The sequence below is a fragment of the Rattus norvegicus genome, chromosome 5, assembly GCF_021556685.1.
Source record: "Rattus norvegicus strain SHRSP/BbbUtx chromosome 5, alternate assembly SHRSP_T2T, whole genome shotgun sequence".
In the NCBI taxonomy this organism is placed as follows: Eukaryota; Metazoa; Chordata; class Mammalia; order Rodentia; family Muridae; genus Rattus; species Rattus norvegicus.
Genome location: NC_141538.1, coordinates 147,090,911 through 147,117,211, shown reverse-complemented (window position 1 = coordinate 147,117,211; position 26,301 = coordinate 147,090,911). Strand labels below are relative to the sequence as shown.

The window sequence follows — 26,301 nt, the reverse complement described above, 5'->3', positions numbered from 1 at the left end:
TAAAAGTGATGTCTAGGGGTTGGGGATTTAGCTCAGTGGTAGAGCGCTTGCCTAGCAAGCGCAAGGCCCTGGATTCGGTCCCCAGCTCCGAAAAAAAGAAAAGAAAAAAAAGTGATGTCTAATTGTGTGGCGGACAAAGTGATAAATCATAGAAAGATTTGACAGAGTAGGATATGCCCGCCCAACTCTCATGAGGAAAGGAAAGAGAGGCTACTTAAGGGGAAGAAGTGCAGAGAGAAACAGAGACAGTTTTACTGTACAGAGACAGGTTGCAGAGAGAACAAGCTAGACACAGGTGAAGACAGAAGGAGGCAGAGAATGAGAAGGAGCCAGAAGATTAGAACAGATCGCTAGGGGTTGGGGATTTAGCTCAGCGGTAGAGCGCTTGCCTAGCGAGCGCAAGGCCCTAGGTTCGGTCCCCAGCTCTGAAAAAAAAAAAGAAAAAAAAGAAAAAAAAAAGATCGCTAGAGTTAGTTTGAGGCCTGAGTGGAGCAATTCAATCAGCAGCAAGAGAATCCAGTTTGAATCAGTCAGTTTGGAGAGGAGTTTGAGCCAGAGCAGTTGAGTTGAGCCAGGCAGAGCTCAGAAAGAACTAGAAAGGGTGAGCTTATTCATCAGTAAGTCTCAGAGGCTGAAAACATTCTAGGCCTAGATAAGATTGTACAGAGGCTGGAAGCTTCCAGGACTAGGCCTGGGTTAGCAGACAGGCAGTAAACTTCTGAGACAACCATTACATCTCAGGCGTATAAATAAGAGTTACATTTACACCTTTGTATGCCTCACTTGCAACGATTTTGTCCTCCTCAGTCACCTGCTTCTGTAGCTTCCCCCTTGACATGGTCATTATTCATGTCGCCCCTCCAAAATGTCACTATGTCACTACGTGAGAGCCTCTCTCATCCATTCATCCAGCCCACTTACCCTGACCCTTCACCCACCCACAGGCTTACCTCACTGAGCTCTGTGATCTGCTAATTGTCGCTGCCAATGTATCACTCTCCAATGCTCCTTGCTCTCATGTCCTTCTGTGCCTAGCCTGGAGGCATGCCCTTTCTAAATTCCTGAGCTCCTAGCCCTTCTTCCTTCCTCAGACTTCCTGGTAAAGCCACCCCCAGGCTGAGTCACCTATGCTAAGCACTTTAGTTTAACCAGTTGCTAGACCCCCTTTCCTAATCATTGACCTGAAAAGCTCTTTTATGTCCTCACTACAAGCCCAGTGCTTCCGTATGTGCCAAACCTAACCTGAGGCACATTCCTTCAGCTGAGAGTGCTTCTGTGCTTGCCCGAGAGTCTGAAAAAGTGGATATAGCCTGTAGCTGCCCTAGGAGCTCCCATGGTATGGAAGAAGGCTTCATGAATACCTGTCCGTGGGCACACCCTTCTGCTCCCTACCTAGAAGCGTGAGCTCCTCTCTGGGCCTTACCTGCCTACCGCAAAGACAGTCAGTCCAATGGTAAGGTTCTGCCGTCTCGCCTCTCGCTCAGCTACGTGTGGGTCGAAGGTCTCATCCCAGATAATTGGGGCTCCCCAAGAGGTACAGGTCAGGACTTCAGGCCGGGCCCTGCCATGAGCAGGAAGAAACACAGTTGTATTCACTTAGCTGCCTGGCACCTGATTATTGCGATCTCCCCATCACTAGACCCTAGGGACCCTCAGGCATATTAGACCTGTCCCCAAGCATCCCTATCTTAGACCCAACCTGATAACCTGGTTGGCGTGTGACCCGATGGGCCCCCATTGGATTCCCTCAAACCAGAATGCCTTTGTGTGGGAGAGCAGAGAGCAGGGGTCTGGGGCAGACCTATATAGTTTGTGGGCATCCTGAGCGGGAGAATAGTGGCTGCTTACCAGTGACGCAGCACTCCGGTGAAATTGTCCTTTAGCAGAGGCATGATGGCCATAGGGCAGATGCCCATGGGGATGAACACTTCAAAGAGCCTGTGGGGGTGCAAACATGAAGAGACACTAGGTGTGGTCTTTGTTTGTTAAGGAGAGCTGGAATGTTTGCCCAAGCTAAGCCAGCTACCACCTTCCCCTCCCCCAGGAGGCCCCTGGAGAGATCCACTTTAGCCCCAGCCCCAGGGAAGGAAGTGTACCTGAAAATCTTGAACCAGTAATGGTACAGGCCTAGGAGACCAAACGCAGACAGGAAGAGTCGCCACAGGAGTCTCTTCTTGGCCCTGGGGTGGTGGGAATGGGGAAGGGCATGAGAGACTGACTTACACGGGAGGAACGACTGCCTGATCTTCCTGCTTTGTTTCACTTGTAAGCAAGAACCTATTCTTCTATTCACACAGCACCAACTCAAGAATTCACACAGTGCAGAGCCTTTGAGGTTCTGCATAGAGGGGGTCCGTGGGATCGGTGTGTCCCACATCCCTCCAGAGGTGGTCTGTGCAGGGAGGGTGCATACAGATGTCCCAGCACACACTCCTCATTCCTCTCACTCCTCCCACAGAGGCCATCGTCCCGGACAATCTGTCCTATGCCTCGCAGGTTTTTCTGACTCTTGTATCTTTCTGCTGATGCATAAGGCAAGAACCCCCTGCCCTCTACCCAGCTGCCCCTCATGCCTTGGGTTGGAGAAGTTCCTCTTCCTGTCTAAGGAGCTTTGAGTCTTTTCCTTTGTTTTGGACAGCAGTGTGGCAGGGTTTAAATTGGGCAGGCTTGGAGGGCAGTGGCGTTTAGGTTTGGTGTGCTTGATGTGTTGTGGTGAAGCTGAATGATGGGGGGCGAAGGAGGTCCAAGAGGGGAAAAGAATCGACTACTTGGTAGCTAGAGTGAGGAGCTCGGCAGATAGAGACATGTCGGTGGCAGCCAGTTCAACCTGGGCTGGTATTCCTCACACAGCTCAGAGGCCGCAGGCCTGGCTGACAGGGAGTGGGCATGGGGATTTGACCGGGGTTAGGGTTTATGTTGGTTTGTCGGTTGGTTGCGGTTTTTTGGTTTTTTGTTTGTTGTCTGTAAGCACCTCATCGTATAGAGCAGGTGTGCGGCCCAGGTTTTGAACTCTGGTGTCACACTCTTCATTAGCAACACTGGCCCTCCGGGCATCAGCCTTTACGAGTGAGATGGAGTGATTAGAATAGCAGCATCCTTGAGGCTGAGCCTGAACTTGGAGTTCACACCAGCCAAGCAACTGGACTTCGGCTGCTGACGGCACTACCAATGCACCCGGCTCCTGCGGTCTCTTCCTTCTGATAAGTCCTATCTCCACTCCCCGCCTGCCCTATAACTCCCCCAACAGTCTCTGTGATCTCTTTCAAGAAGGGCACTTACATCAGATTCCTTTATCTCTTGGAGTAGCTCCACACCGTACGTGCCTAGGATTTACTCAAAGAGCCCGCCTTGAACTTCTGCTCCTGTGGGAATTCTCTCTGCACAGGGTGCCTCTGGAGAGCGGCTAAGCCAGAAAACTGCATGCAGCCCAGCCTGTCCCTCTCCCACATTCACCTGCTGTGAAAGTCCCCAGATCGCTTCCCTTGGCCTCTTTGTCTCTGTCCTTCCTGTTCCTTGCCAACTCCGGGTGACCCTGGCCAGCTCACTCCCTGTTCAGCCCCCCAGAGTCATCTCCCGAAAGACCAACCTCCTTTAACAGTGCCTATGTCAAACTATCAGCTTAACTCTCAAAGAGGAAAAAAAATGCATTCAGTAGGCAAATCAATGGAAAAACATTCACCCTCACTAGTAGGCAAAGACATGCAAATTAGAACCCAGCGGCAGATTTTGTTTATAAAATGATCGCCCTAAAAAAAATAAAAAAAGCTATGGTGAAAATAGGAAAATAGCCAGGTTGCCAGCATACAGTCTGAGAAGTCGTCTCCTGACTCGCTGGTAGAGTGGAAACTATCCTGGCCTTTTGGGCTGCTACTTAGCATTCGGTATTTGTCCCCTGATGCCCAACAGCCCCAGCCTCTGCCCATCTGCTTGAAGAAGATGCCTTTTGGTATAGAAGATGGTCATACGCCAGGATCTGTTTGGCCCGGCTCTTGGTCACATTGTGGCACAGAGCCTTGTGCTGGGTCCAAGACATCAGGTAAGAGAGATGGGAAGGCAAACCCTGCCTTCGGGATGTGGAGTGAGGATCAGGGAAGGCGAAGTAAGAGCAGAGCGGTGAACCCTGAGTGTAGCACACAGGCCTGGGAGGGGATGGGCCGGGCAGGAGGCTTTCAGAGACTTCCTGGAATTGCTGACCTCAGAGAACTAAAAGCTATTTAAAAAGGGATGTGGGGGGAAGGGCAGCCTCCAACAAGGAAACAGCAGTGTACCCAGGGACCTCCCGTTAAGGGAAGGTTTTTAGTATGTGTGGGGGGAGGATGACAGGAGGGGGGTAATTTCATTTGGAAAATATACGTATTCAGATTGTTCTCTGTACGTGGTGACTGGGCTGGAGAGTGTGACTAGAGACAAGAAACCCAGTTAGGGCCCAGGGTTGCTGGGCTGTGAGGCAGAGCATTGGTGGCTGCGTCGGGAAGAATCTGTGCAGGGTTAATGGGCAGGGTGTGGTCACTGTTGGCAGAGGGATCTGGATCCAAGAGCATCTGGATCCAAGGGCCAAACTGCATCTTTCTAATTAGGGTAAAGCCTGGAGCTCAACAGAGAGCTCTGGGATTCATCAGGAACACAGGAGTGTTATGGGAGGGAGCACAGGGATGGAGGAGGCCAGCCCAGGCGCTGAGCCCTAGGGATGTGCGTGTCAGGTGAGGGCATAGAAGCTGAGGGAGGTGGGAGGGGGAGGTGGGAGGTGGGAGGGGGGAGGGGGGAGGGGGAGGGGGAGGGGGAGGGGGGAGGTGGGAGGTGGGAGGGGGGTGAGAGGGGGAGGGGGAGGTGGGAGGTGGGAGGTGGGAGGGGGGTGAGAGGGGGAGGGGGAGGTGGGAGGTGGGAGGTGGGAGGTGGGAGGTGGGAGGTGGGATAATAGGGTGTGGAGGGTCCTGTCCTGTGGCCGGACGGTAAAGAATAGAGATAGATGGAAGCTGAAGAAGTTAAAGGTTTGCAGTTGGGGGACACACAGCTTCCTTTGACCGCTGCCTGGATTTACAGAGTGAGGTCTCAGGTCTGGGACAGACCTGAAAAGGGTTCCGGTGTCTAGCCAGAGGGACTGGCTAGATGCACCTGTCATGAAGACAAGGGAAAAGCTGCTCCCCACGGGAACCTGAAGGGAAAAAGGCAGCATCTAAAAAACGACACGCATCACGGCACTTACTGAGCAAGAGTAAAAGTACGCCCCAGAAAATGGGGGCAAAAGCAAGCACTTAAAGGCACATTAAAATTACTAGAGGAGGGGTTTCCTGCAACTCCTCAGGTGCCTACGATGTTCTTTCACTGCTGCCTGGGTTACGTGGACCTGTTCATGCGTGTGCAGATTCATGCACGTGGAAGTTAGCATGTAAGTGTGTATGTAGATCAGCCAGAGGTCAACCCCAGGCATCCTTCTAAAGACCTGTCGGCACGCCCCTCCCCGTTTTCAGTGCTGGAAATTGAACTTGGGGTCTCACGTGATCGAGGTAGGTGCCCTACCACTTAGCCATGGTCCCAGCTTCCGCTTTGTTTTTAAAGACAGGTCTTTCTGTAGCTGGGAACTTGTCATGAGACTGAGCAGAGTCTCAGGAATCCATCTGTCTCCAGCTCCTCGGGGCTGGGCTAACACGTGTGTAGCATGACACTTGGCCCTATTTTGTTTTTAATGTAGGTTCTGGGTTCAAATTCAGGTCTTCATAAGCTGCGTTGATTTTTAAATGAAGGACTAGAGAGTTAGCCCCTCTGGATAATGGCATGGTCAAGTCCCTTAGCAGGACGAAGGAGCCTCCGAAACATGGCCTGTGCTCTGTGGGGGTCACCTTCAGTCCTATCCTGTCACCGGATCTCCCATTTCTACAGCAGGCTGTCTGAGGATGTTCTAGCAGGATCTGGACAGGTTCATGGTGGCTGGTGGGATGGTGGACGTTGCTTGCAGGCAAGCCTGGTTGACGACTTGGGTTCAGTCCCCAGGCCCCACGTGGAAACAGGAAGCAGGAAAGAGAACTGACTCCCTGCAGGTTGTCCTCTGACCACCACACATGCACTCGAGTGCGCACACTGTGCGCTCGCGGCAAACACACACACACACACACACACACACACACACACACACGAGTAAAGAATATGTGTATCTGTAGGAGGAAGGGGACTAATGAGAGGAGGGAGAATAGATACGAGTAAAGTATGATGAGTTTTGTCTGAAATCGTCACAGTGAAGCTGCCATACTGTTCAGTGTGCTAGTTTAAAAAAAAAAAAAAAGCTGAGGATTGGGGATTTAGCTCAGTGGTAGAGCGCTTGCCTAGCAAGTGCAAGGCCCTGGGTTCGGTCCCCAGCTCCGAAAAAAAGAAAAGAAAAGAAAAAACAAAACAAAACAAAACAACAACAAAAAGCTGGGAGATGGTGGTGCACACCTTTTATCCCAGCCCTCAGGAGGCAGAGGCAGGCAGATCTCTGAGTTCAAGGCCAGCCTGGTCTACAGAGTGAGTTCCAGTACAGTCAGGGCTACACAGAGAAACCGTGTCCCAAAAGAACCAATCAACTTACCAACCAGCCAGCCAGCCAACCAGCCAACCAACGCACAAGAAGCAATTGACAAAAATGGACATAGGCAAGCTCAGCGGGGACTGGGGAAATGCCTGATGTGTATGTGACAGTGGAGCATAGCTGGAGGCATGCACACCGTGGAACAGAGAGAGATTAGACCAGAACTCCAAGGCGAGGCAGGGCTCAGTTCTGGGGGTGGGGGAGGGGCCTCTTCTAGCATGTCCATGTGCTGACAGGCACAGTGTCCATAGGAGCTGCATTATCCTCTCCTGGGGGATGCTAGGACAGCAAAGCCCCTAGGACCAAATGTGATCTGTACCTTGAGACGCCACACTTTGCAGTAGCCACGTTACAAAAGAGAAGCAGGTGAAAATCATTTTTACCTATTTTTAATTATGCCAACACATCCAAAACATCCTGTGGACATGTCATCAGCGGGAAAATTGATATATTTCCTTGCCTGTTTTTTCTAAGTCTAAATCCTGAGTCTAACTTCTACTTTCGACTTAACACGACCTGCTTTGGGGGTGCTCAGTGGCCCCATGTTGATGCTTGTTGTTATAGCCAGATTATGGGGGTACCCACCAGATTGGTGATGGTAGTTGTGGAAAAGCTCCAGGCACAGAGGCAGGGCCTGTAACAATTGCTTTTGACTCAGTGCTCTCCGATTGTCTACAATGATGCACGAGAAGGCCACGCCCGTTCTGTTAACTAGCCCGTAACTTCTGTAGCATGCCCATCATCCCATATTTCTAGTTTCTGGCTGAGGCAACAGCCACAGGTATCCTCTCGATGGCTGTGCCTGCCCAGGTGTCGCCCACACACCTTAAACTAACAGCATCTAAACCACCAGCTTGTGTGTTCCTGCCTGCCCCACCCTTTCTCTCCTTTGTGTTCCTGGGGTCCCAGAACCATGTTCTCCTGCCACAACAGCCATGTCTCCGGGTTCTGCATACACAGACGCTCCTTTCAGGCTCACTTGCAACATCCTCTCTCTCTGCCTCCCTGTTTTACATCTGGATTTGTGTAGCCATCTCCCAGTCAGGATGCTGGGTACCACACTTCAGCCCCGACCATTTAACTTCCTGGGTTTGCCATAACTCACTGGGATTGTCACCCCGTCTTTGCCCAACCACTTCCTTCAGCTTCTGTCCATTTCCTAGATCCTTGACATATAGTCCTCCCTGCATCTCTACCTTCCCCAAACCTCCCCGTTAGTCCGTGTCTGCCCTAGGAACTCATTTTCCTAGCAGACTGTAGTCTTGGTACCAAGTCCCAGAACCTGTTGGTGGCATTAATGATCATTTGCTAGAACTGAATGAAGTTATGAACCTAGATTTAATTTCACTTTCTTCCCCCACCCCACTACTACTTCTTTGCTTAAAATTCCATTTGCTCCAGGAGTTAAGTGCCTGGAGGGGAGCCTGGATTGCTACCCTTCTGTCAGTGGGGAGGCTGGGTCTCACGTACTCAGGGAAGTGGCTGGTACGTGCTGGTGCTAAGCCTTGACCTACCAGATGTGACTCTCAGTTCCTCTCACAGATGTCCCTGGATCCTGAGGTCTCATATCTAGCTAGTGTGGTTCCCATGAGAAGCCTGACCCTTTCCACTCTGCCTGAAGCCCACTCTGAACCCTGGTACTAGGCTGGAGTGGCTCTGCAGCAGCTACAGGGAGAAGCTGGCATGGACTTCCCTTTGTCCCTGGCAACTGCCGCACATTTTTAGCCAGTCCTCTCCCTTGTTCTCTCCCACCCCAGAGTAGGGAAACCAGTGTTTATCTTGGACACCGGGCCTTAGTGGGAGCATTCAGGCAGAGCTGGCTTTGAGTGGCCCAAGCTGAATCAAAGGGCTGGGTGAGGACAGCTGGGACCCAGATGGGAGTGGGATGATTACAAGGATCTACCCTCTGCTTCCCTAGGACACCAGTTTAGATAGCTTTACTCCAGAAGGACCAGTGTGACCTACTCTTCCACCTTTGCTAAAGGACCTGTGGACTCCAGCTCAGTGTGGAAGATGGCTCAGCGCTCAATCCCCGTTCCTTTGCCCCTTTCTCTGCTTTTGAGAGCTCTCAGTTACAGGGAGCAGAGCAGCTCTGGACCCTGGCTTTCTGCCTCACACAGGACAAAGGAAGGGATCTCCCTAGCTTCCCTCTGCCTTGCTTCCTCTCTCCGCCCCTCCCCTCTTGTTCTTGGAGCTCCATTGTTCCCTCAGGTACTCAACCTCTTGATTAAACCCCTCTTGAGTCCATCAGCCTAGAGCTTAGAATCGTACCTCCCATATGGGCATATGGCCGGCACTGAACCCACTCACCTGAGTCCCTCCAGAGCCATGGGGAGAAGTCAGTGGTGAAAACCTGCCATGCAGTTTTTTCCAGCCCAGAGAGATAGAAGAAATGACCTGCTCGAAATGAAAGTGACAACGTATGGGGGACAAACCAGTTCCTCTCTGCCTTCTGGACTCGGAACCACACCCCGAGGCAGTCTGGAATGCATCACCAATAAACTCAGAAACTGGAGGTGGGGCTTACAGGAAAGAACTGATGGGTGGAGCTGGCAAGTCCCGTGGGGCCAACCATCTACAAAAGAGTGGGCGAACAGGCCTAGACTGACCGATGGGAAGGCCTGAGTAACAGGTATGGCCCCATCCTCCTCCCGGCTTTGGGTTTTGGAGCTCTTCAGCAGCGGGGGAGGGGCTGTTTCCAGGAGGGGTCAGGGCACTCACACCAGCCAGAGCCAAAAAACTCTGAGCACCGTGACATGGGAAACTTCAGTCCTCATAGAGCAATTTGGCTCCCCAGTAATGCGGGGTGCTTATGACTGTCACCAGGTCTGAGTCACATCAGATCTCAACTCTGAAGCTTGCACTGGTAGTCATGTTAAAAGTTGCATCTGTATGGAGAGCCCACAAGTCAGCTTAGTGGTATAATAGGTATTTTTATGTTGGATAGGGAAATGATTGACAGAGCATTAAAATGTTTGTACAGAAGGGGGACTATTCACACGTGTGCGTATTTTAAAGATTTATTTATGTATGAAGTGCTCTATCTGTATGTACACCTGCATGCCAGAAGAGGGCATCAGATCCCGGTATAGATGATTGTTGAGCCACCATGTGGTTGCTGGGAATTGAACTCAGGACCTCTGGAAGAGCAGTCAGGAGTGCTTTTAATTTCTGAGCCATCTCTCCAGCCCATGTGAATGTTTAAAGTGTATATATTTATATTTCCAAGGTTGGAAATTTTTAATTAAAAATAACCACCCCTGTCTGTCCTGGAACTCAAATTTGTAGGCCAGGTTGGCCTCAAATTCAGAGACCCGCTAGCCTCTGCCTCGGAGTGTTGGGATTGGAGTGTGCTGCAATACCCAGCAGGAAAATGTCATGACCAAACATTTGTGATAGTCTACGTAGAGTGTAAATACCAGGAACAAGTATCTACTTAAGAATACAGCCTTCAGGCTCACAGAACAGCCAGGAGCAGGCTCACCCTTAATCCTTACCACTATGGAGGTGAAGGTTCAGACCAGCTGTGATGACATGAAGCCAACCTTGTCTCATCTGATGTGACAACTTGACCGACTTAAAATTACCTATTTCTGAGTGGCCTTGGCTTTCTCACCATCACACACTTAAGCAAACTTGAGTGGGACCTGTTTTCTTCCCCAACCAAGGAAAACAGAGGTCCCAGTGGCAGCACCGGCCAAAGCCATCCTGGCTGCCGAAGTACACAGCCCACAGGGAGCCAAAGGACAGGTGGAGGCTCTCTTGACTAGAGGGACTCCCCGGTAAAGCTTCAGAGACACCAGGCTTCCCAGGTCTCACAGAGGGTTACTCAGTGTCTCCCCCAGTGAGTAATCCCATTTTATTATGTTCCCAGGGTTAGGAGTGTTGATTCTCAAATTACCATGTCCAACCTCCCTGTAGAGGTTCTGGTGGGTTCAGCAGCACCTTAAGAAAAGCCCAGCTGACGGCAGCTTAGTGGCAGGCTTAGGCTATGTGTGCCCTGGGTTGTCACCTTCATACACGAGGCAGCCAGCCAATCCCAGCTAGCAGCTGGGAGCTTTCAGCTCAGTGGGTCCAGCTTTGGTCCTGCCCTCTCTGGGCCTTTACAGTATTGCCACAGCTGCTCTTTCCTCTCTGAAAGACTCAGGTGCCTCTTCCCCTTCGAATTCCTCTATAACAGGATTAGCATACAATGATTGGTCAGTGCCCAGTGAACCAAAGCTTTTCCCAAGTCCCTCTATCTTGTGAAGAAGGAGCAGCTCCGTCTGGACGGCACCTCCTGGAGGCAGGAGTCTGGGATCCGGCTCAAGTGTTACGGAGGATGTGGCCTCTCCATGTGGCCTTGGTGGGAATGGCAGGAGGGGAGGCTCAGAGCTGAAGAGTCCTTGATTTTTTACTTTGAGGGATGCTGATTTGGGGTCAGGACAATGAAATGATCCAGTCCTAGCCAAGTTTAATAAATACATTCATCCTTCCCCAACCCAGTGCTCACTCTTTTCCTCACTGGTGAACAAAAGATCAGGCACATAACCCCTGGGAGAAAGCCACAGAAGAAGCAGATTTTACACATTTATTTTTTAAAAACAAAAGGAAAGGTTAAAAAAGTCCTTCATTTCCAACCCTGCCTGGAGGTATGGGGAAAAGGGCATAGCAAGCTGAGAAGGTGCCTACCCCCCTCAGGAAGAGCGGACTTCCCAGAGTTGGTGAGGACAGGGGCAGGCCCTGGCCCTTCCTGCCTGCCCCTCCTTAGGTAGCTGGCACTGCTATACAAGTCTTATGAGCAGGTATGGAGTGGAAAACCAAAGGCTTCGTCCACAGTGCCTCCAGCCAGCCTTCAGTCGGCACAGCCTTTGGGCCACATGGTCTCGTCCCTGTAGCTTATGTTGTTTGTCAACCAGCAGGACGCACTGCAAGTCTGCTATGGAGACCTTCCTAGAAACCTCCTGCTATCTGGAGGGGACCTCTAATCTCCAACTCTTGGGGTCTGCCTTTTATATTCCCCAGCCTCAGGCTGAGTGGAGTCCAGGACAAAGCACTAAGTGGCTGTTTGCTACAAAACACCTGGAGATGCCAGAGGGATCTCATGGCCTGTCAGCCAGTCCAGGCTCCCAGTCACACAGTCATACACACAGCGTTAAGGCGTCTGTGCCAGCAGGCATGGCCAAACTGGGCCCAGCTTCTCTCTCTCCACCTGCAGTGGGTACAGGGGTAGAACCCCTGGGTGCTGTGGGAACAGGTTGAAGTGGGAGAAGCTGGCAACGGAAGATTAACCAGGCCTGGAGGGGGTAAGGGGAGAGAAGGCAAGGGCTTTCAAGACCTCTGTCCAGGCCTGCGGCTGCCCTTGGGAATAACCCAACTCAGGTTGGGGAGCCCTGACCATAAACCCCCTGGAAAATGGGGGACAGAGAAAGGAGAAGAGGGGGGGGGCTAGAACATTGGGACTTTGGAGGAAGCCAGTGCTATTAGTATTTACAAGCGCAAAGCCCCATCTTCTGTGCCACCTACCTCTACCCCTTCCAACAGAAATGGCCCCTGAGAGCCACTGAAGAGGTACTCAGACCTCCTCACAGCTGCACCCCTAGGGAGAGCCCTTCCCTCCAAACTGGCCCTTTCTTGGGCTCCTCAGGAATGTCTGTGTGGCTCTGCTCCATCAGGAGGCGGGGCCCGCCTGGGGCTAGAACCCTGGCTGCCTGGTGGCGCAGTGGGCAAGCAGCAGACTCTAGGAGTCCTTGAGCATGCTGATGCGTGCGTAGATCTTCAGGGCAGGGCCCAGCTTGATGTTCATGGCGCTCATTAGATGGTCCTCCTTGAGCAGCAGCAAGGCTTGCCCGTCAATCTCTTGGGCACGGAACTCCTCAGCGATCTCCTGGCAGCCTGAGGACCATGGACAAACAGTATCAGTTAGGGACAAGCCCTGGATCAGCTCAGGACAGCCTCAGTGTGGTACCGCAGGGCAGTACTGCTCTTCTTGTCTCGCAGCCTGAGAGGCTAACTACTAAGCCAGGGAGTCATGATGCAGGCCTCTGTGGGCACACGCTTGTTCAGACCTCTGCCTCCACGAACTGTTCTAGGTGTAGGGTTGCTAGAGACCAGCATGTGGCTGCTGAAACTTCGGAGGGAGAACAGCAGCCTTGCCTCTTCTCTCACCACATCAGAATGCTCCATTAGCTCCCTCTAGACAGATGCTAGTGATAGCAGAAGAGACCTCTTGTCATGGGACTGAGTTGCTTGGAAGTAGATGCTAGCCTTAGCCACAGATGCTGCTGTCCTAGCTGGCTTCCTCAGTGGGACTTCCTATGGCTCGACTGGAGCCACAGCAAACGCTGGCCCACACAACTTCAAGCAGATGAATCATTACTGCCTAAAGCTAAGTTTTGAAGTGATTTGTGTCACAGAAACATATCAATAATACAGAAATCAATAATACAGACTGTATACCTTACAGAGAGGTGAGACATTAAAATTAAATTCGTAGGGAAAGCATTGTACTGGGGCCAGCAGTAGCTAGGACAGGCAGAGCAGCAATGACTGCCTAAGGTGATTTGGGGCCCTGAGTCTTCCCTGTTCAGGAAGCAGCAAATGCAGCAGCACGGAGCTGGGAACTGAAGTGTAAAGTTCCCAGTGAGCTGAGCGGCCTAAGGGTGTTACCTGGCTTTTTGTTGGAGGGAGGAGGAAGGGAAAAGGAAAGAAAGTGGCTTTGTATACCATCATCAGTATTTGCTGGTTCAGGAAGCCCTTGGTTCCTCAGATGGCCAATGAGGCCGGGGATTAGAACAGTTTCCAGTGTGGTGGTGTACACCTTTAAACTCAGCTCATGGGAGGCAGAGGCAGGCAGACCTCTGTGAGTCTGAGGCCAGCCTGGTCTACAGAGAGAGTTCCACAACAGTCAGGGTTCCATAATGAGACTCTGTCTCAAAAAAACCCCAACCAACCAACCAACCAACCAACCAACCAACCAACCAACCAACCAACCAACCAGAAAAACCCTAAAGCAGTCTCTAGGCTGGGATGAGGCTGCTGGTGTAACTTCCATGTTCCCTTTAAGCCTTTGCTGTGGTGGCTCTCACCTCTAATCCAAACACTGGGAGACTCAAGCAGGAGGCTGTGAGGAATTCAAGCCTAGCCTGAGCTACATAAAAGATCTTGTCTTAAACAAAGCCCCAGCCTTCTGTAGACCCAAAGTGATGCCAGAGGGGAAGCACAGTGCACATGGGCTGGCCTCACAAATTCTGACCAATTATAGGACTTTCAAGAATCCTAAGAGCTCCAGAACAAGTCCAACATTATAGAAAGGCTTATCTGAAAGATAATCTGGGGTGTACTTTTGTTTGTTGGAGTGAACCCCAACAAGACTCAGAGACTATAAAGATCTTAAAATTTTATTGTCAGAAGTATTTCCAGGTGGGACTGAAAAGCTCAGAGGTAACACAAAATAAAAGCAGGAATGATAATAAGCACTGTAATTTAAGTTGCACTGAACACTCAGGCTGCCTTTCACAGAAATGGCAGGTTACTCTGAGCACAGGACCAAGCAGCAGTGGGTAAGAACAGCTCCAGGCTTTGAATCCTCAGAAGGAAACGGCAAAAAGGGCTAGGGCTGGTGTAGGTCGGAGCTGCTTCAATGTTCCCTTTCTTCCCTCAGTTGCTCTTAGATGCTGGGGGTGTGGTGGGCAGGAACAACCGTGTCAGTTCTCAGATCTGGGCAGGGCACCACACCTGTGCAGTAGGGCCAGCGCTCCTCAGGCCTAGACTTGACTCAAGGAAATGCCTCCTGAAGGCTCTTTTCTTAATTAGTGACTGTTGGTGGGTGGGGCTACCCCTTGGCTGGTGAGCCTGGGTTCTGTAAGGAATCTGCCAGAGCAAGGTATGAGGAGCAAGCCAGTGACCAGCATCCGCCATGGCCTCTCCATCAGCTCCTGCGTCCAGGTTCCTGACCTGTCTGAGTTCCGTCAGTGATGGACTACATGTGGACCTGTAAGCCAAGCAAACTCTTTCCTGTCCATCTTGCTTTTGGTCGTGGTGTTTCCTCAGAGCAATAGAAACCTTAACTGTGACAGCCTGGGGATCCCCCGAAGGACAGAGCTTACTTTGTGTGACCAATGAGACATTGTAGGAATGGCAGAATGTGATTTCTGAGGCTGGGTCCAAGAGGGCATGATGGCCTTTTCTAATTGCTCTCTAGCTGTGGGGGAAAACCTGCTGTCATGCTTGATACACAAGGTTCATACAGAGGCCTCCTGACAACAGCCAGCTCCTTCCTACAAACCATGTATGAGATGACCCTATAACCCCAGAAGCCTCTGGGTTGCCTTGGCCTTGGCTGACACAAAATTGCCCTTTCATAAGGGACCCTGAGTTAGGGTTGCAGAGGCTTCCTAAGTCTTTACCAGAAGTAACTGGGCTCTGACAAGTGTGGGATCCGGTGATGGACAACAGACACACTAGGCTACGTGAGTGCACTAGAACTGGACCCGGTCGTGTCTGACCTCCAAGTCTGCTCCTAACATCTATACCACACTGCACCCTGCAACAGGCTTATGGCCACCTCACTGCTACTTGGCAGTGGATGCATGAGGCTAGCAAAAAGGTACGAAGTCAGTTCCCGTGGAGGACTCTGAAATGAAATGCTACATCATTTTCCTTTCCAAGTGTGAGCCTCGACACCAGCCTCAGAACTGTCTCCTCCACCCCCAGGGCTACACACTGCACCCACCATGCCACACATCTTTCTCCTTGCCCTTGCTCAAGCTGCTCCCATGGGCAGTCTCTCAACTTGCCAGAGCCTGCTTCAGTTCTGCCCTTAGACTTCGTGCTGTGCTAGAACAGAAGCTTTCACAGGCAGGAACCGTATGGCCCTTACCGCTGCACCCTGAGTCCTGCTTCCTTCTGGAGGGAGACAAGGTCCCCCACTCCCTCTGTTACCCCATCAAGGAAGTTCCAAGGAACTTACCTGGCAGAGAGCGGATAAACTCATAGACATCTTCTACATTCCATTTTGTGGGCTCACTTGGTAGGAAGTGGTGTCCCATGCCCACCAGGTCCCTCATGTGCATGTCAGAGAGCTCCAGATCCCTCTGGCCTTGTCGCCGTCGGGAGGTGGATGAGCTGGCTGAGATGGGTGACAAGGGCTCCTCATAGCTTGAGTTATCTGAGCACCGGCTGGAGTCTTCCTGGCTATGTGCCAGCTGCAAGGCAGCAGTAACTGAAAGGGGTACAGTGCCTGAGGGCTGGGGGCAGAGAGAAACATCGTTCTTCAGGATTGGGGTACAGACCACTCTGGTGTCAAGGAGGGGCAGAGATGGGCACAGCTCCCTCTTCTGCTGGGTTCACTATTCCTGAGGGGCAGCTGCTGTGCTTCTTGCTCAGAACCCTCAGTCCCTCAGCACTGTCCCATGAACTGTACCGTGCCACAGTGATCTGCTTTATGTCTCTTCTGTGTGGTATTCAGTGTGACTTGGACTAGCAAGAGGGACTTCTTGGCATATGTATATTCTGAACTGCAGCTTTTGGCAGATTCTTAGCAAGGTGCAAGACAAAGTTATCGCCACCCACTGCCCAGCAAGACAGACAGAAGGATGAAGACTGCCAGACTGGGTGTGAGCTCCTTCAAGACCATGTCCTTGGATCGTTAGCACATAGCAGAGTTCCTAGCTCTGAACCACTAGGAAACTATTTAACAGCTGAATAGCCATGGTCCTAATAGAGACCTCCAGCTTTCACAGGGGCAGAAGGTAGTGGGACAAACAGTGGAGGCTACTGCCATCTCTCCTGGCCCAACAGGGAGGACACAGAACAGCCTGTCTTCACAGGGTCACCAGGACGGGACCCAAGAAATAGGAATGGATGGTAACCCCAAGAGGGGCTAGTTCTGGGGAAAGACTACTGGAAAGGATAGGGTCTAAAGAAGGACCTTACTAAGGGCCAGGGGAGGCTGGGTGTGAGGCCTGTAAGAGGTGAGGGCAGAATGCTGGAAGGAGAAGCTGACTGAAACTGGAGCAATATGGAAATGGGTTCTGCGGTCTCTTACCTGCTTCTTGGTGTCCTTGGTAAGTGTGGGCAGACTGGCCTTGCTGGCCCGCCGGCGGTTGTGGGTTGTGGTCCCTGCCTTCTGCAGCTTGCTCCGGTCTGAGTGAAAAAGTCCCACCCGTTTGGTGCATCCCACATTATACCTGTCAGACAGGAGCAAACAAGTCAGAGCTGGGGCACTAGATGGCACAAACAGTCGCTGTCTGGGAAAATCCCAGTCTGTCTACAGGTACAAATCCTGACTCCAGGACGCTGATAGGACTCTGTGACTCTGGGCAAGCACTTGAGCTCTGAGCCCTTCCCAGGGAGGCAGGGTGTGGTAGCAGTTGCCTTCTAAAACTGGTCTCATGAGGACATGAAGGACTGCCAGTGACACTCTTAATTCAACTCCCCAGAGCATGGGTGCCTAGTGGCTGCCACACACTATGATGCTAAGAAACTCCCCTGCTACTGTCCTGCTGGAGTTTGGCCTGACAAAGCTTGACCAAGGGGCTGAGGCTCCCTCAGCACAGCCTGGGCACCATGGCTGAGGACGGGAACTGTGCCTCATCACACACAGCACCCTCTATGAAACCTACAGAGTTCTTTTCAGGTTCTGGGCTTTCAAGGTACAGCTGCTCCTACAAAGAGCACAGGGCATGTATGAGCCTAAAGCCCCTAGGACTCATCATCTGGGCCACCTGAGGTGGCCACAAGCACTCCTTCCTTCATGCTGGAGTTTTTCAGCCCAGAGAGTGGGCACAATGATAGGCAATGCTGACAGCACTTAGTTAGCTGCTAACCGAGATGCCGAGACAGTCACCTGACTAGCAGGGCCCTGGCACCAAGTCTCTTTGTCTGCCTGTTCCTTGTTTGGGGTTGAGACAAGGTCTCCTCAGTAACCCTACTATAGTGGAGGCTAGCCTCATTCAAAGTCTGTGGTTACAGATTTGCAGCACCGTGCCCAGCCTCGGAACAGCTTCTCAATAACTGACAGTGGTTGATCACCATCAGTTTTCCAGGCTGGATAAAGGCTTGCCACAGCTCTGGGCTACACTGTTTCTGTGCATGGCTGCCCTCAGGGCACAGCTAGCAGGCTACTTTCTGGGTTTGGTCGGCAATGCTTCCTCTCATAACCCTCCACTGTGGTTTCTTGGGCCTTGTGAGCTCAGCTGGTGCACTTGAACACAGTGCCCTAACTCAGCAGACCAGGGGACAGAGGATGGACGAGCTTTACCTACAGCATCCGAGGTAGATGCTTACAGAAAGATCGGATGGGGAGGGCCCGGCAGTGAGGCTCATCCACTCACCTCTTTGCACAAGCCATGGAGCAGAAGCGCTTGGAACGCTTGAACTTGTAGGCAAAGTCCACCCGTCCACAGAGCTCGCACTTGAGTTTGAGGGGAGTACCCTCCTCTTTGGATTCTGTAAAGTATGGAAATGGCTGAATGTGGAGGGGACTGTGACAGGCTCTAGACAGGCACAGGTGCTCCCTATCCTGCCCCTTCATGTCTCTGGGATGTGGCACCCAGTGGCATCCACCCAAAAAATGACCAGCTTTGCCTCTGCTTTTGCAAAGCTAGGTCTCCCCCTGGGGTTGCCCTGAGTGTTTGGTGATGGATCCTGCACACTGGGCCAGGGCACAGCAGACATGGGCAGAGGAGCATCCTTCTCCATGACCGTGGAAGAAGCAGAAGGCTCACACAAGCTAAATATAGTCCTTGCCTGACCATGGCCTTAGACTCATCCCACCACGGGTGCTACCTTCTCCAGGGACAGGTTGAGGAACTGATGGTGAAATGTTCAGTGGGAAGGAATGTTACTCAGTCCTGGTCAGGGGAAGTGTAAGGCCTGTTCTTCTGCCTATGCCAGGAGATCTTAGCCCCATGACTGGCTCGTACCTTGCAGGTAGGGCTCCTCCATCTCTGAGTCGGTAGTGGTGGTATGATCCTGCTGTGGAAGCTTCTCAGGCAAGAACCCCTGTGCATACTTCTTCTTGAGATTCCCCACCAGCAGGGACGAGCGTCCCACCTAGAGGACAGGTGACATGGAAGCCACCAGGTTACATCTGGACTCCCTGCTGTGCAGCCTCATTATATTACAGGTACACAATAGCCAGGCAGATATCAGCCCCACCCCCCACCCCCAGCCACCTGCATGCCATCATCCAAAGATGCTCTACTCAAGCCTCTGTCTGTTCTACTGTTTGGCTCCCAAAGCAAGAAACAGTGGGCACCAGAGTACAGGGACAGCTCAAGAAGTCAGAGACAGTCTCTGCCCAGGTGTGTCTACGGGCAGGTATCAGATTTCCCTCACCCCTCCCTGATCAGGTGCCAGGTCCTATATTTAGAGGGCACCAGGAGGGCAGGGCTACGTGTGAGGGTGTACTTATAAAAGACTCAGCACCCTGTTTTGATTTCATACTGTCCTCTACCTGACCACAGCCAAGCCAGAGGAACAGGCAGCCACGTGGGAGAGCAGGACACATTGACCTCAGCCACAGAGGACATGTTCCCTGTGGCCGGCAACACCCAAGGCTTTGCCTCTTTTTGGCCCTTGCTTTGTTTGGGTAACTGGTGGTCAGCTCAATGGGTAGAGGTGTGGCTCTAGGATGATGTGAGCTGCAGTTCTGTCTGCCTTCACTCTGCAGGCTCAGAGGTTCCCAGTGTTTCTCCACAAGCAGGAGGACTGGAGTGGAGTAGAGAGGAGCAGGGACCAGAGCTAGCTCCTTATACAGTAAGCTACTCCCGGGAGATCTGCCATTGGCCTTGGCCAACCTCCAGAAAGAGAGGCCACAAATGTGCCTGTCTGTTGGTGGTTCAGAAATAGGCTCATCCACTGTAGGAGTCAAGGTCAGTCTCCTGGTGACTTGTAAAACCTCCGATGGGTCCAAAGCATGAGCAATAGGCAGATGGCCAGGAGGGTGGGGGTCCAATAAACACAGTGCTCCTGAGCAGGGTCCTGTCTGAAGGCCCTTGACCTCACTCACGCCCTTTAAGGCTTTACTCCCAGAAAGCACATCTCAGACTGCACTCCCATGCCACCATCTTGATCTCTAACATGCTAGAACTCTGTACTAACAGGTTCCTTTGCTAACTGGCCAAAGTTTTGCTGTTCACGTTTTGGTATTGAAAACTCAATAATGTATACTTTTCCAAAGCCCACTGTCTTTCATCGAATATCCCCAGGGAAACTAAGTCCCTCTATTTAAGGGGTCACAGGTCACCAGTCAGGGGTACACCTAATCCTGTGTGCATAAACTTGTAACCAAGGGGTCCTGTCAACCCTATCCTTAGCGAACCCTAACCCTTAGCCTTGATCACCAAGTCTTTTTGGACTCTGGAGAAACTCAATCCTAGAGAGAAATTATTCCAACATTTGGAGGATGGGGGAATTAGCAAAGGAAGAACAAACTGTTCACATTTTCAGAAGTTTTACATGGAATTGTAAAAATATTCTAGTACACATCCAAATTATACTTTTTAAAAAAAGAGGGGAAAAGAAGTAGTCCGTACCGGGAAAGGCTCCGCCCCCTCCTGGATCACAAACCCTTCGATAACATGCGTCAGGATTTGGGGTTTCACAATGGCCTGTGGTGGTTTATTCTCACCATTCTGGGGGGCAGTGCCGGTGATGCTGGAGGCAGAGTTTCCGTTCCCTGAGGTCATGCCGGGGCTGCTGAGGTCGGTCAGTGCATGAACAATGCCCTGCCCAGTCTCTGTGAGGAAGAGAGAGAGAGAGAGGGAGGGGGGGGGAGAGAAAAGAGACTGATTGATTTCAATCAGAACAGAGGCCAGCTTGGAGATGGACAGCCAACACCCACAGTGTCATCGAAGAAGTCCCTACCCCCACAACCTACTTACAAGGGGTGCAGTGCGAGTGGCCACACTGCCCAGTGGGAATGCTATCAGTTTTGCAATAATCTGGCTCTATGCCCAGCAGCATTTTTAAAAGGTCTACTCAAGACAGATCTAACCAGGCTGAAGGGTCCAGAATTCTGTCCCTGAGGAGGTAAAATTTCGGCCAGTACTGGGTTAGACAGAGCAACACTCAGTTTACAGAGAATTCCAAATAGTGACCAAGATATTTACAGCCAAACCAAGAAGTTCCACTAAACCCAGGCTCCTGGTATAACAGAGCAGCTTGGTGGACAGGGTTAAAGACACCTTCTGTGAGATTCCTCGGAGGGCCAGATCTTAACAGCACTGAGAGCGATGCCCAGGCCACTCCGGGAGGGAGGACGCCCCAGCACACGCCGTCCTTGGGAGGCCACTGCACTCAGCTACAGGGTTATTTTGTTTTTCCAATGCTGCAGCTGTTAGCACTGCCACCATTTCTCTCTGCTGACCCCTGCTTTTTTAATCATACCTCCTGTTCAGAGCGCATGCACGCCATTCAGCCCTCAGCGAAGCACCCCCCATCCCTCCGTGGACAGCCTTCCCAACTTCTCCTTTGGATAACAACATAGTGAATGCTCTGGAGAGTGGGATGGGTGCTTCCCACACCCATCAGGCTAGGCCTCCTCCCCTTCTGCCAGTATCTCCCAAGTGATGCCGCACTGCTTCAGAGATACAAGGCATCAACACCCCATTTTTAGAGCCCACTCCCGGGTCCCTTTCCCAAGGCTGTTTTCTGTCACCACCAAGTGCTCAGTGAGCTGAGGTGCCTTTAACCTGGAACTTCCTAAAAAAGAAAAGCAGAAAAGCCATTCCTTTATTGCAGTAAGCCTGTTGATATTAAGCATCAGCCAGTGTTGTACGATGAAGTTTAAACAGTATTACCACGATAAAAGTAATGGTGTTACTTAGGTGACTTTTGTACGACACTTTCTATGAAGATGGTATTTCATAATAAGAACCCAAAATATTCCCAGAAAATGGAAAACTCATGCACACAAGGAAATAACAACAGGAGCATTTTAGTAACGATGTCTAGGGGCTCAGCACATCTCTGACCTTTGCTTCACCTTCTTACAGCTCTCCTGTTTCTAAACGCCAGGGCCGACCTCCCAAACGACGAAGTACTCACTACAACCTGCCTTTGGCCCCCGCTCCTCCAGACCCCAATGAGGAACAGACCGCACAGCTGAGCAGAAGCTGCCCAGGAGAGGTGACTGACAAGGGGTTTAAACACCAACTCCTGTGGCTGGTGAGATGGCTCGGTGGGTATCAGTGTCTTACAGCCTTATGACTGAGTCTGACGCCCAGACCCGACTGTAGAGAGAGGAAACCTTGAAAGCTGCCCCCTGACCTCCACACCAGTACATTAATACATGTGTTTGTGCTTGTGCATGTGCTCACACACACACAAATAATTTTCTTAAACCTTAATTTGCGTTTGGCCCAAAGCCACACCAGCAAGTTAAAAAAAAATACCCTTTCTGTGTTTGTGTTAATGTGAAATAGGTTTTATTAGGTTTGGTTTTTCTGTAGAAAACTAGTGAGAGTTTCATTTTTTTTATTTTTTTTGCTTTGAACTTTTGAGATAAAGTTTTCATGTTCAGCTCTGACTGTCCTTGGTCTCACTCTACAGAGCAGGCTGGCCTCAAATTCAGAGATCCCCCTGCATCTACCTCCTGAGTGCTGGGATTACAGGTGTGTGCCGCTACCCCCAAGTAGAAATTCTCTCATTCAGAATGAGTCTTTTTAATCAGTAAAAGTGTTTAGAAATGGAAAAAAAAAACCCAAATTTTATGTTGTAGTAAATAAATCTCCAACCCCTTTAAGCCCATGGAAAAAAAACCCAAATTTTATGTGTAGTAAATAAATCTCCAACCCCTTTAAGCCCATGCAAAGAACACACAACTCAGTTACAATATTTGTAAGCTGCGCCTAGACTGGGCAGATTCACACTGCGCTGCTCTGTTCCCCAGATACGAGATCCCTGCTACTCGAAGTTTCTCCAGGCCACGTGGTTCTGCTCCATCTTCCTTCCACTCCCTTGTCTCCCCCTCCTCCACACCTAAAACCTCCAGCCCCACCTTTCCCTTCCACTGCCCAATCACAGGCTCCAGTCATTATTTGAGCAGTTAGAATGGGGAGAAGGTTCACATGAAATCACCTGAATATGGGATCCACTCCTCCCGGGGAAGGAGAATTAACATCAGAATACAAATAGCACCACGGCAACTCACAACATTTCCCCTCTTTTGTCCAATTAAAAGGCTCTTTCTCTCAGATATAAATTGAGCATAACTATTACAATTATGTAATTTATAAAGTATAAGATATATTTAATACCCAGTCCATCAATTTTGTCAAATTAGATAAATCACTCTACCATCTATCCTAACTTAAAAGGCTTACACAATTCTATACCTGAATTATGTCCTGGTTTTAGTTTGAATACCATCTAAAAAAAACCTCTCAAATCTCTATCATCTTTCTCAATGCTATAAACAGCTTGGGTTGGCTATAAGACTATAAGACCAGTCTTCAACCTCATCAAAATCTGAGAGCAACTTAAATACTACCTAAAAATACAGAAAGCACAAAACACAGCTTCCAAAACTTAATCAATTTGTAGAGACGGCTGACTACCTGGACAGTCTCTTAACTTCTTATAACACTGGCGCATCAATCTTCAGTCTTCTGACCCGGGATCATCTGACAGTTCTCTGTAATGCAGAATCATGAAGGACTGCTTACCCTGTCTCGGCAGAGCTACCAGTCAGCTATTCTGCATAGTGTGTCTTTTTTCCGGACAGTATTTTGTCTGTAGGTGAATTGTAGGAATTCTTGCCTAGTGGCTGTCTCGCCACAATTGGAAATAACGCCATTGATGCTCAATTTCTTCTTTGAACCAAGAAGGGGTACTGTCTGGAACAGACAGGTCTCTAGTCAAATGATCTTTAATAAAGAAATGGCCTAAATGTCATAGTCTGTGGACTTCTAATGCCTTTGAAAACTACCTATGTAAAGTATATGTGAGCTGTTAAGCCTTGACTACTCTCAGCCATTTCTAATTGAACTATCGCGAAAACACCCTTTTACAATTAACTCTGAACACCAATGTGCTATCTGGCTCTTACTTAACTCATACTGTTTGATCATCTAAGAACAATTTTAATAGCAGTTAGAGAAGGACTGGGTCTAAGCTCTGTATTCTTAAATGTGTTGCACAGGCACAATGCCTATCTAAGAGTAACAATACCAATCCCGACGTTTGTATCAATACAAGAAATTCATACTAATGAAAACCTCAAATCTGTATCAAGATAAATTTTGTACCAATGTTAGAAATTATAACTTTAACTTTTTATCAATTATAAAGATTTCTACCAATTTCACAACCTAGAAATAGCTAGGATGGAGCTAATAACACAAGCGATCAAACTAAGTTTCTCTTTTAAAGTTTAAAGTCTGTGTTTATTTAATTTTCCTTTGTTTTTATATTCTAAAATTTTAAATAAAGAAATATAGATTTTATTTAAAATGATGGAAAATGTTGTTCAAATATAAGAGCTGAATACTACACTTAATGATGGCTGTTTCCTTCTAATTACAGACCAGTTGGACAGCCTGTGTGGATCTGAACACCCTGTGGACCACTAAGAGCAAGACCAGTCTCCAGTCTGTAATCAGCACTCAAACATCATCCTCTACAGTGCTCCCTGTCCAGTGACTTTTAGCACTTGTCTGAATGCTTCTAGCGACAGAGGAAATAACTCTGAGGCCATCTGCTGCTACCCTGAGGAGTACAAGTTCTTCATAACAAGCACAAATCTGTTTTTCTGCTAATTTCTGCCCAGGAACCCTGGCTATGTATGCTGAGCAAACATGGGCTTAGACAGGGCTTAGGGACTGTCTCCATCAGTGAGTGGATTATGCCACACCCTAGCCTGCTCAGCCTGTTCCAAGGGCTATAAAATAAAGATGTTAGGACCTATCTTAACATGACCACCAAGTGTGCACCTCAAGAGAACTCACTCACAGCTATTTTCGGTTCACTATTTGTCTCCCCATCTAAAGGAAAGATCTCACCAAGTTGCTCAGGCCAGCCTCAGATCCTCCCGTCCTGGCCCTACTGGGCTCTCTCCCAGCCCCAGTGCTGGGATCACAGCTGTGCACCGTTGCACCTGGCTCCTGTTTGCTTCTACACAGCCACTTTCTGGCCTGAAGGCACAGGCTGAAGGAAGGGTGTGCTTTACAAACTCCTGGTGCTGGTTATGGGATTAAACTGGAAGAAGCCTGCTGTCCTTACCACTCTGGGATCATGGCTGCCTACCACCAGTCACTGGCACTCACCCGACTGCTCCTGATACCCTGCCCCCTTTTGTGGGCTCTTTCCCCACCCTTCCTTCCTGTCTTAGAGCGGCACCTGTTGATAGAACCTGTGAGACAGAGGAGGGCAGTCTTCCAGGCATTTACCTGCTGAGGTACAAATCAATGCTCACAGATGGGAAGCAAGGGCTCTCAAATCTCCAGTCAGAGTCTCAGTGTCTGTCTGTCTGTCTGTCTGTCTGTCTCTCTCAGAAGATAGACAAACTCCTTCATGCTGACATAACCCTGGGACAGATTACAGTTAACAGTACCCAGGGGCAGAGAAGGGTGTTCTGTGACCAGGAAAGGTTCACAGTCGTCTGGCGTTGCCACCACCAGGAAGGCCCACAGTTCATCACCTGCTTTTGTAACAGAGTTTGGGCTATTTCTGGAATGACCAAATGGTCTTGCCCCCTGCCATGCTCAGCACACTGAGATTAATTCAATCTGCTTCCCACTCTCCCAGACTGCTTTGCAGCTGGTTGGGGGGGGGGAAAGCCGCTTTGACAGTGAAACTTGCAGAAACCCGCCCTGCTGGCCTGAGGCAAAGAAAAGAGACAAAGGAACTCTGTCCCTGGAACTGGGTTCTTCAGTGAGCTCCACCAATGCCTGGTGCTGAAGGCTCTGCGGGGGATTCCCACAGGTCTCAGATCCCTTCCTATAGTGAGCACCTCCACAGAATGGCGGGCACTCCTCTAGCTCCAGGGGCTGCAGGAGGAAATAGGCCAAGCCCCACTGGGAAAAGGCAGGTTGGAACTGCCATTAAGCTGACCTCACTGGACTACTAGTATGTGCTGTCTTAGTAAGCACAAGGTCAGCAATTAGGCTGCTCCTCACTGCTGATCTCATCACAGGCTCCCAACTGCTTTTGCAAGAATTGAACAGGGACGCCTACCCAGGGGCCCTGTCTATGCCACTGTTCTGACAGTCTCTTTGGGACTGGTCACTTCTAACAAAGGCAGGGGCTGTGAACCAGTTAACTCTGTCCCCAGAGACTAATCCAATGTCCAATATATGACACATGCTTAAGGCATGTTAAATTGCAAAGAATTTTAATATAAAATAATAAAAATAATAATAGTCAGTCTTCATCACCGTAAAGAATATAATCTCCTTAGTACTACAAAGAGATCTGTCATAGGTGAGATTTAAAGACTACTCTGAGCTGTGACAGTGAGAGGCTTAGTTGGTGTGTGGCACTTCTGCAGGCCTACCTTAGACAGCTACTATTCTTTAGTCCACTGGCAGTGCCTGCCAGTGCACAGGAGAGGTAGAACACCAACTCAGATGCAGAAACTTGTCAAGGTAGGATGACCTCTAGATGCAGAGGCAGGGAAGCACCTAGAAAGACACTTTCCAGCCAGCTGAAGAGAGATCAAGCTGGTCCAAGACTTGAAAATCCTGGCTAGTTCAGAACCAGGTCCTTCCTATATACAGATGAGACATACAGACACATAAACTACCTGTTATACC

The 26,301-nt window shown here is 50.2% G+C and overlaps 2 protein-coding genes and 1 long non-coding RNA gene across 12 annotated transcripts in view; 1 reads left to right on the top strand and 2 right to left on the bottom strand.

Moving 5' to 3' along the window:
• A3galt2 (alpha 1,3-galactosyltransferase 2) overlaps positions 1-8,969 on the bottom strand; it is a 12,404-nt gene extending 3,435 nt beyond the window's left edge. Inside the window, 4 exon segments of the mRNA NM_138524.2 lie at positions 1,424-1,561; positions 1,849-1,938; positions 2,097-2,180; positions 8,873-8,969. Coding sequence (NP_612533.1) covers positions 1,424-1,561; positions 1,849-1,938; positions 2,097-2,180; positions 8,873-8,892 — 332 coding nt within the window. The 5' untranslated portion in view covers positions 8,893-8,969.
• On the top strand, positions 3,722-26,301 carry LOC148006056 (uncharacterized). Its single transcript, XR_015621138.1, has 3 exons — positions 3,722-4,036; positions 21,544-21,728; positions 24,074-26,301. It is a non-coding gene; the product is annotated as an uncharacterized LOC148006056 (long non-coding RNA).
• The window catches only part of Phc2 (polyhomeotic homolog 2), a 98,777-nt gene continuing 83,593 nt past the window's right edge, over positions 11,118-26,301 (bottom strand). For 5 of the 10 annotated variants that reach the window (XM_087548703.1, XM_087548704.1, XM_087548706.1 and 2 more), the window contains 6 exons: positions 20,083-20,285; positions 18,469-18,598; positions 17,878-17,992; positions 16,590-16,731; positions 15,513-15,789; positions 11,119-12,436 (listed from right to left, as the gene is read on the bottom strand). In XM_087548703.1, the coding sequence (XP_087404829.1) occupies positions 12,282-12,436; positions 15,513-15,789; positions 16,590-16,731; positions 17,878-17,992; positions 18,469-18,598; positions 20,083-20,285 (1,022 nt within the window). In that variant the 3' untranslated portion in view covers positions 11,119-12,281. 10 annotated transcript variants of the gene reach the window in all.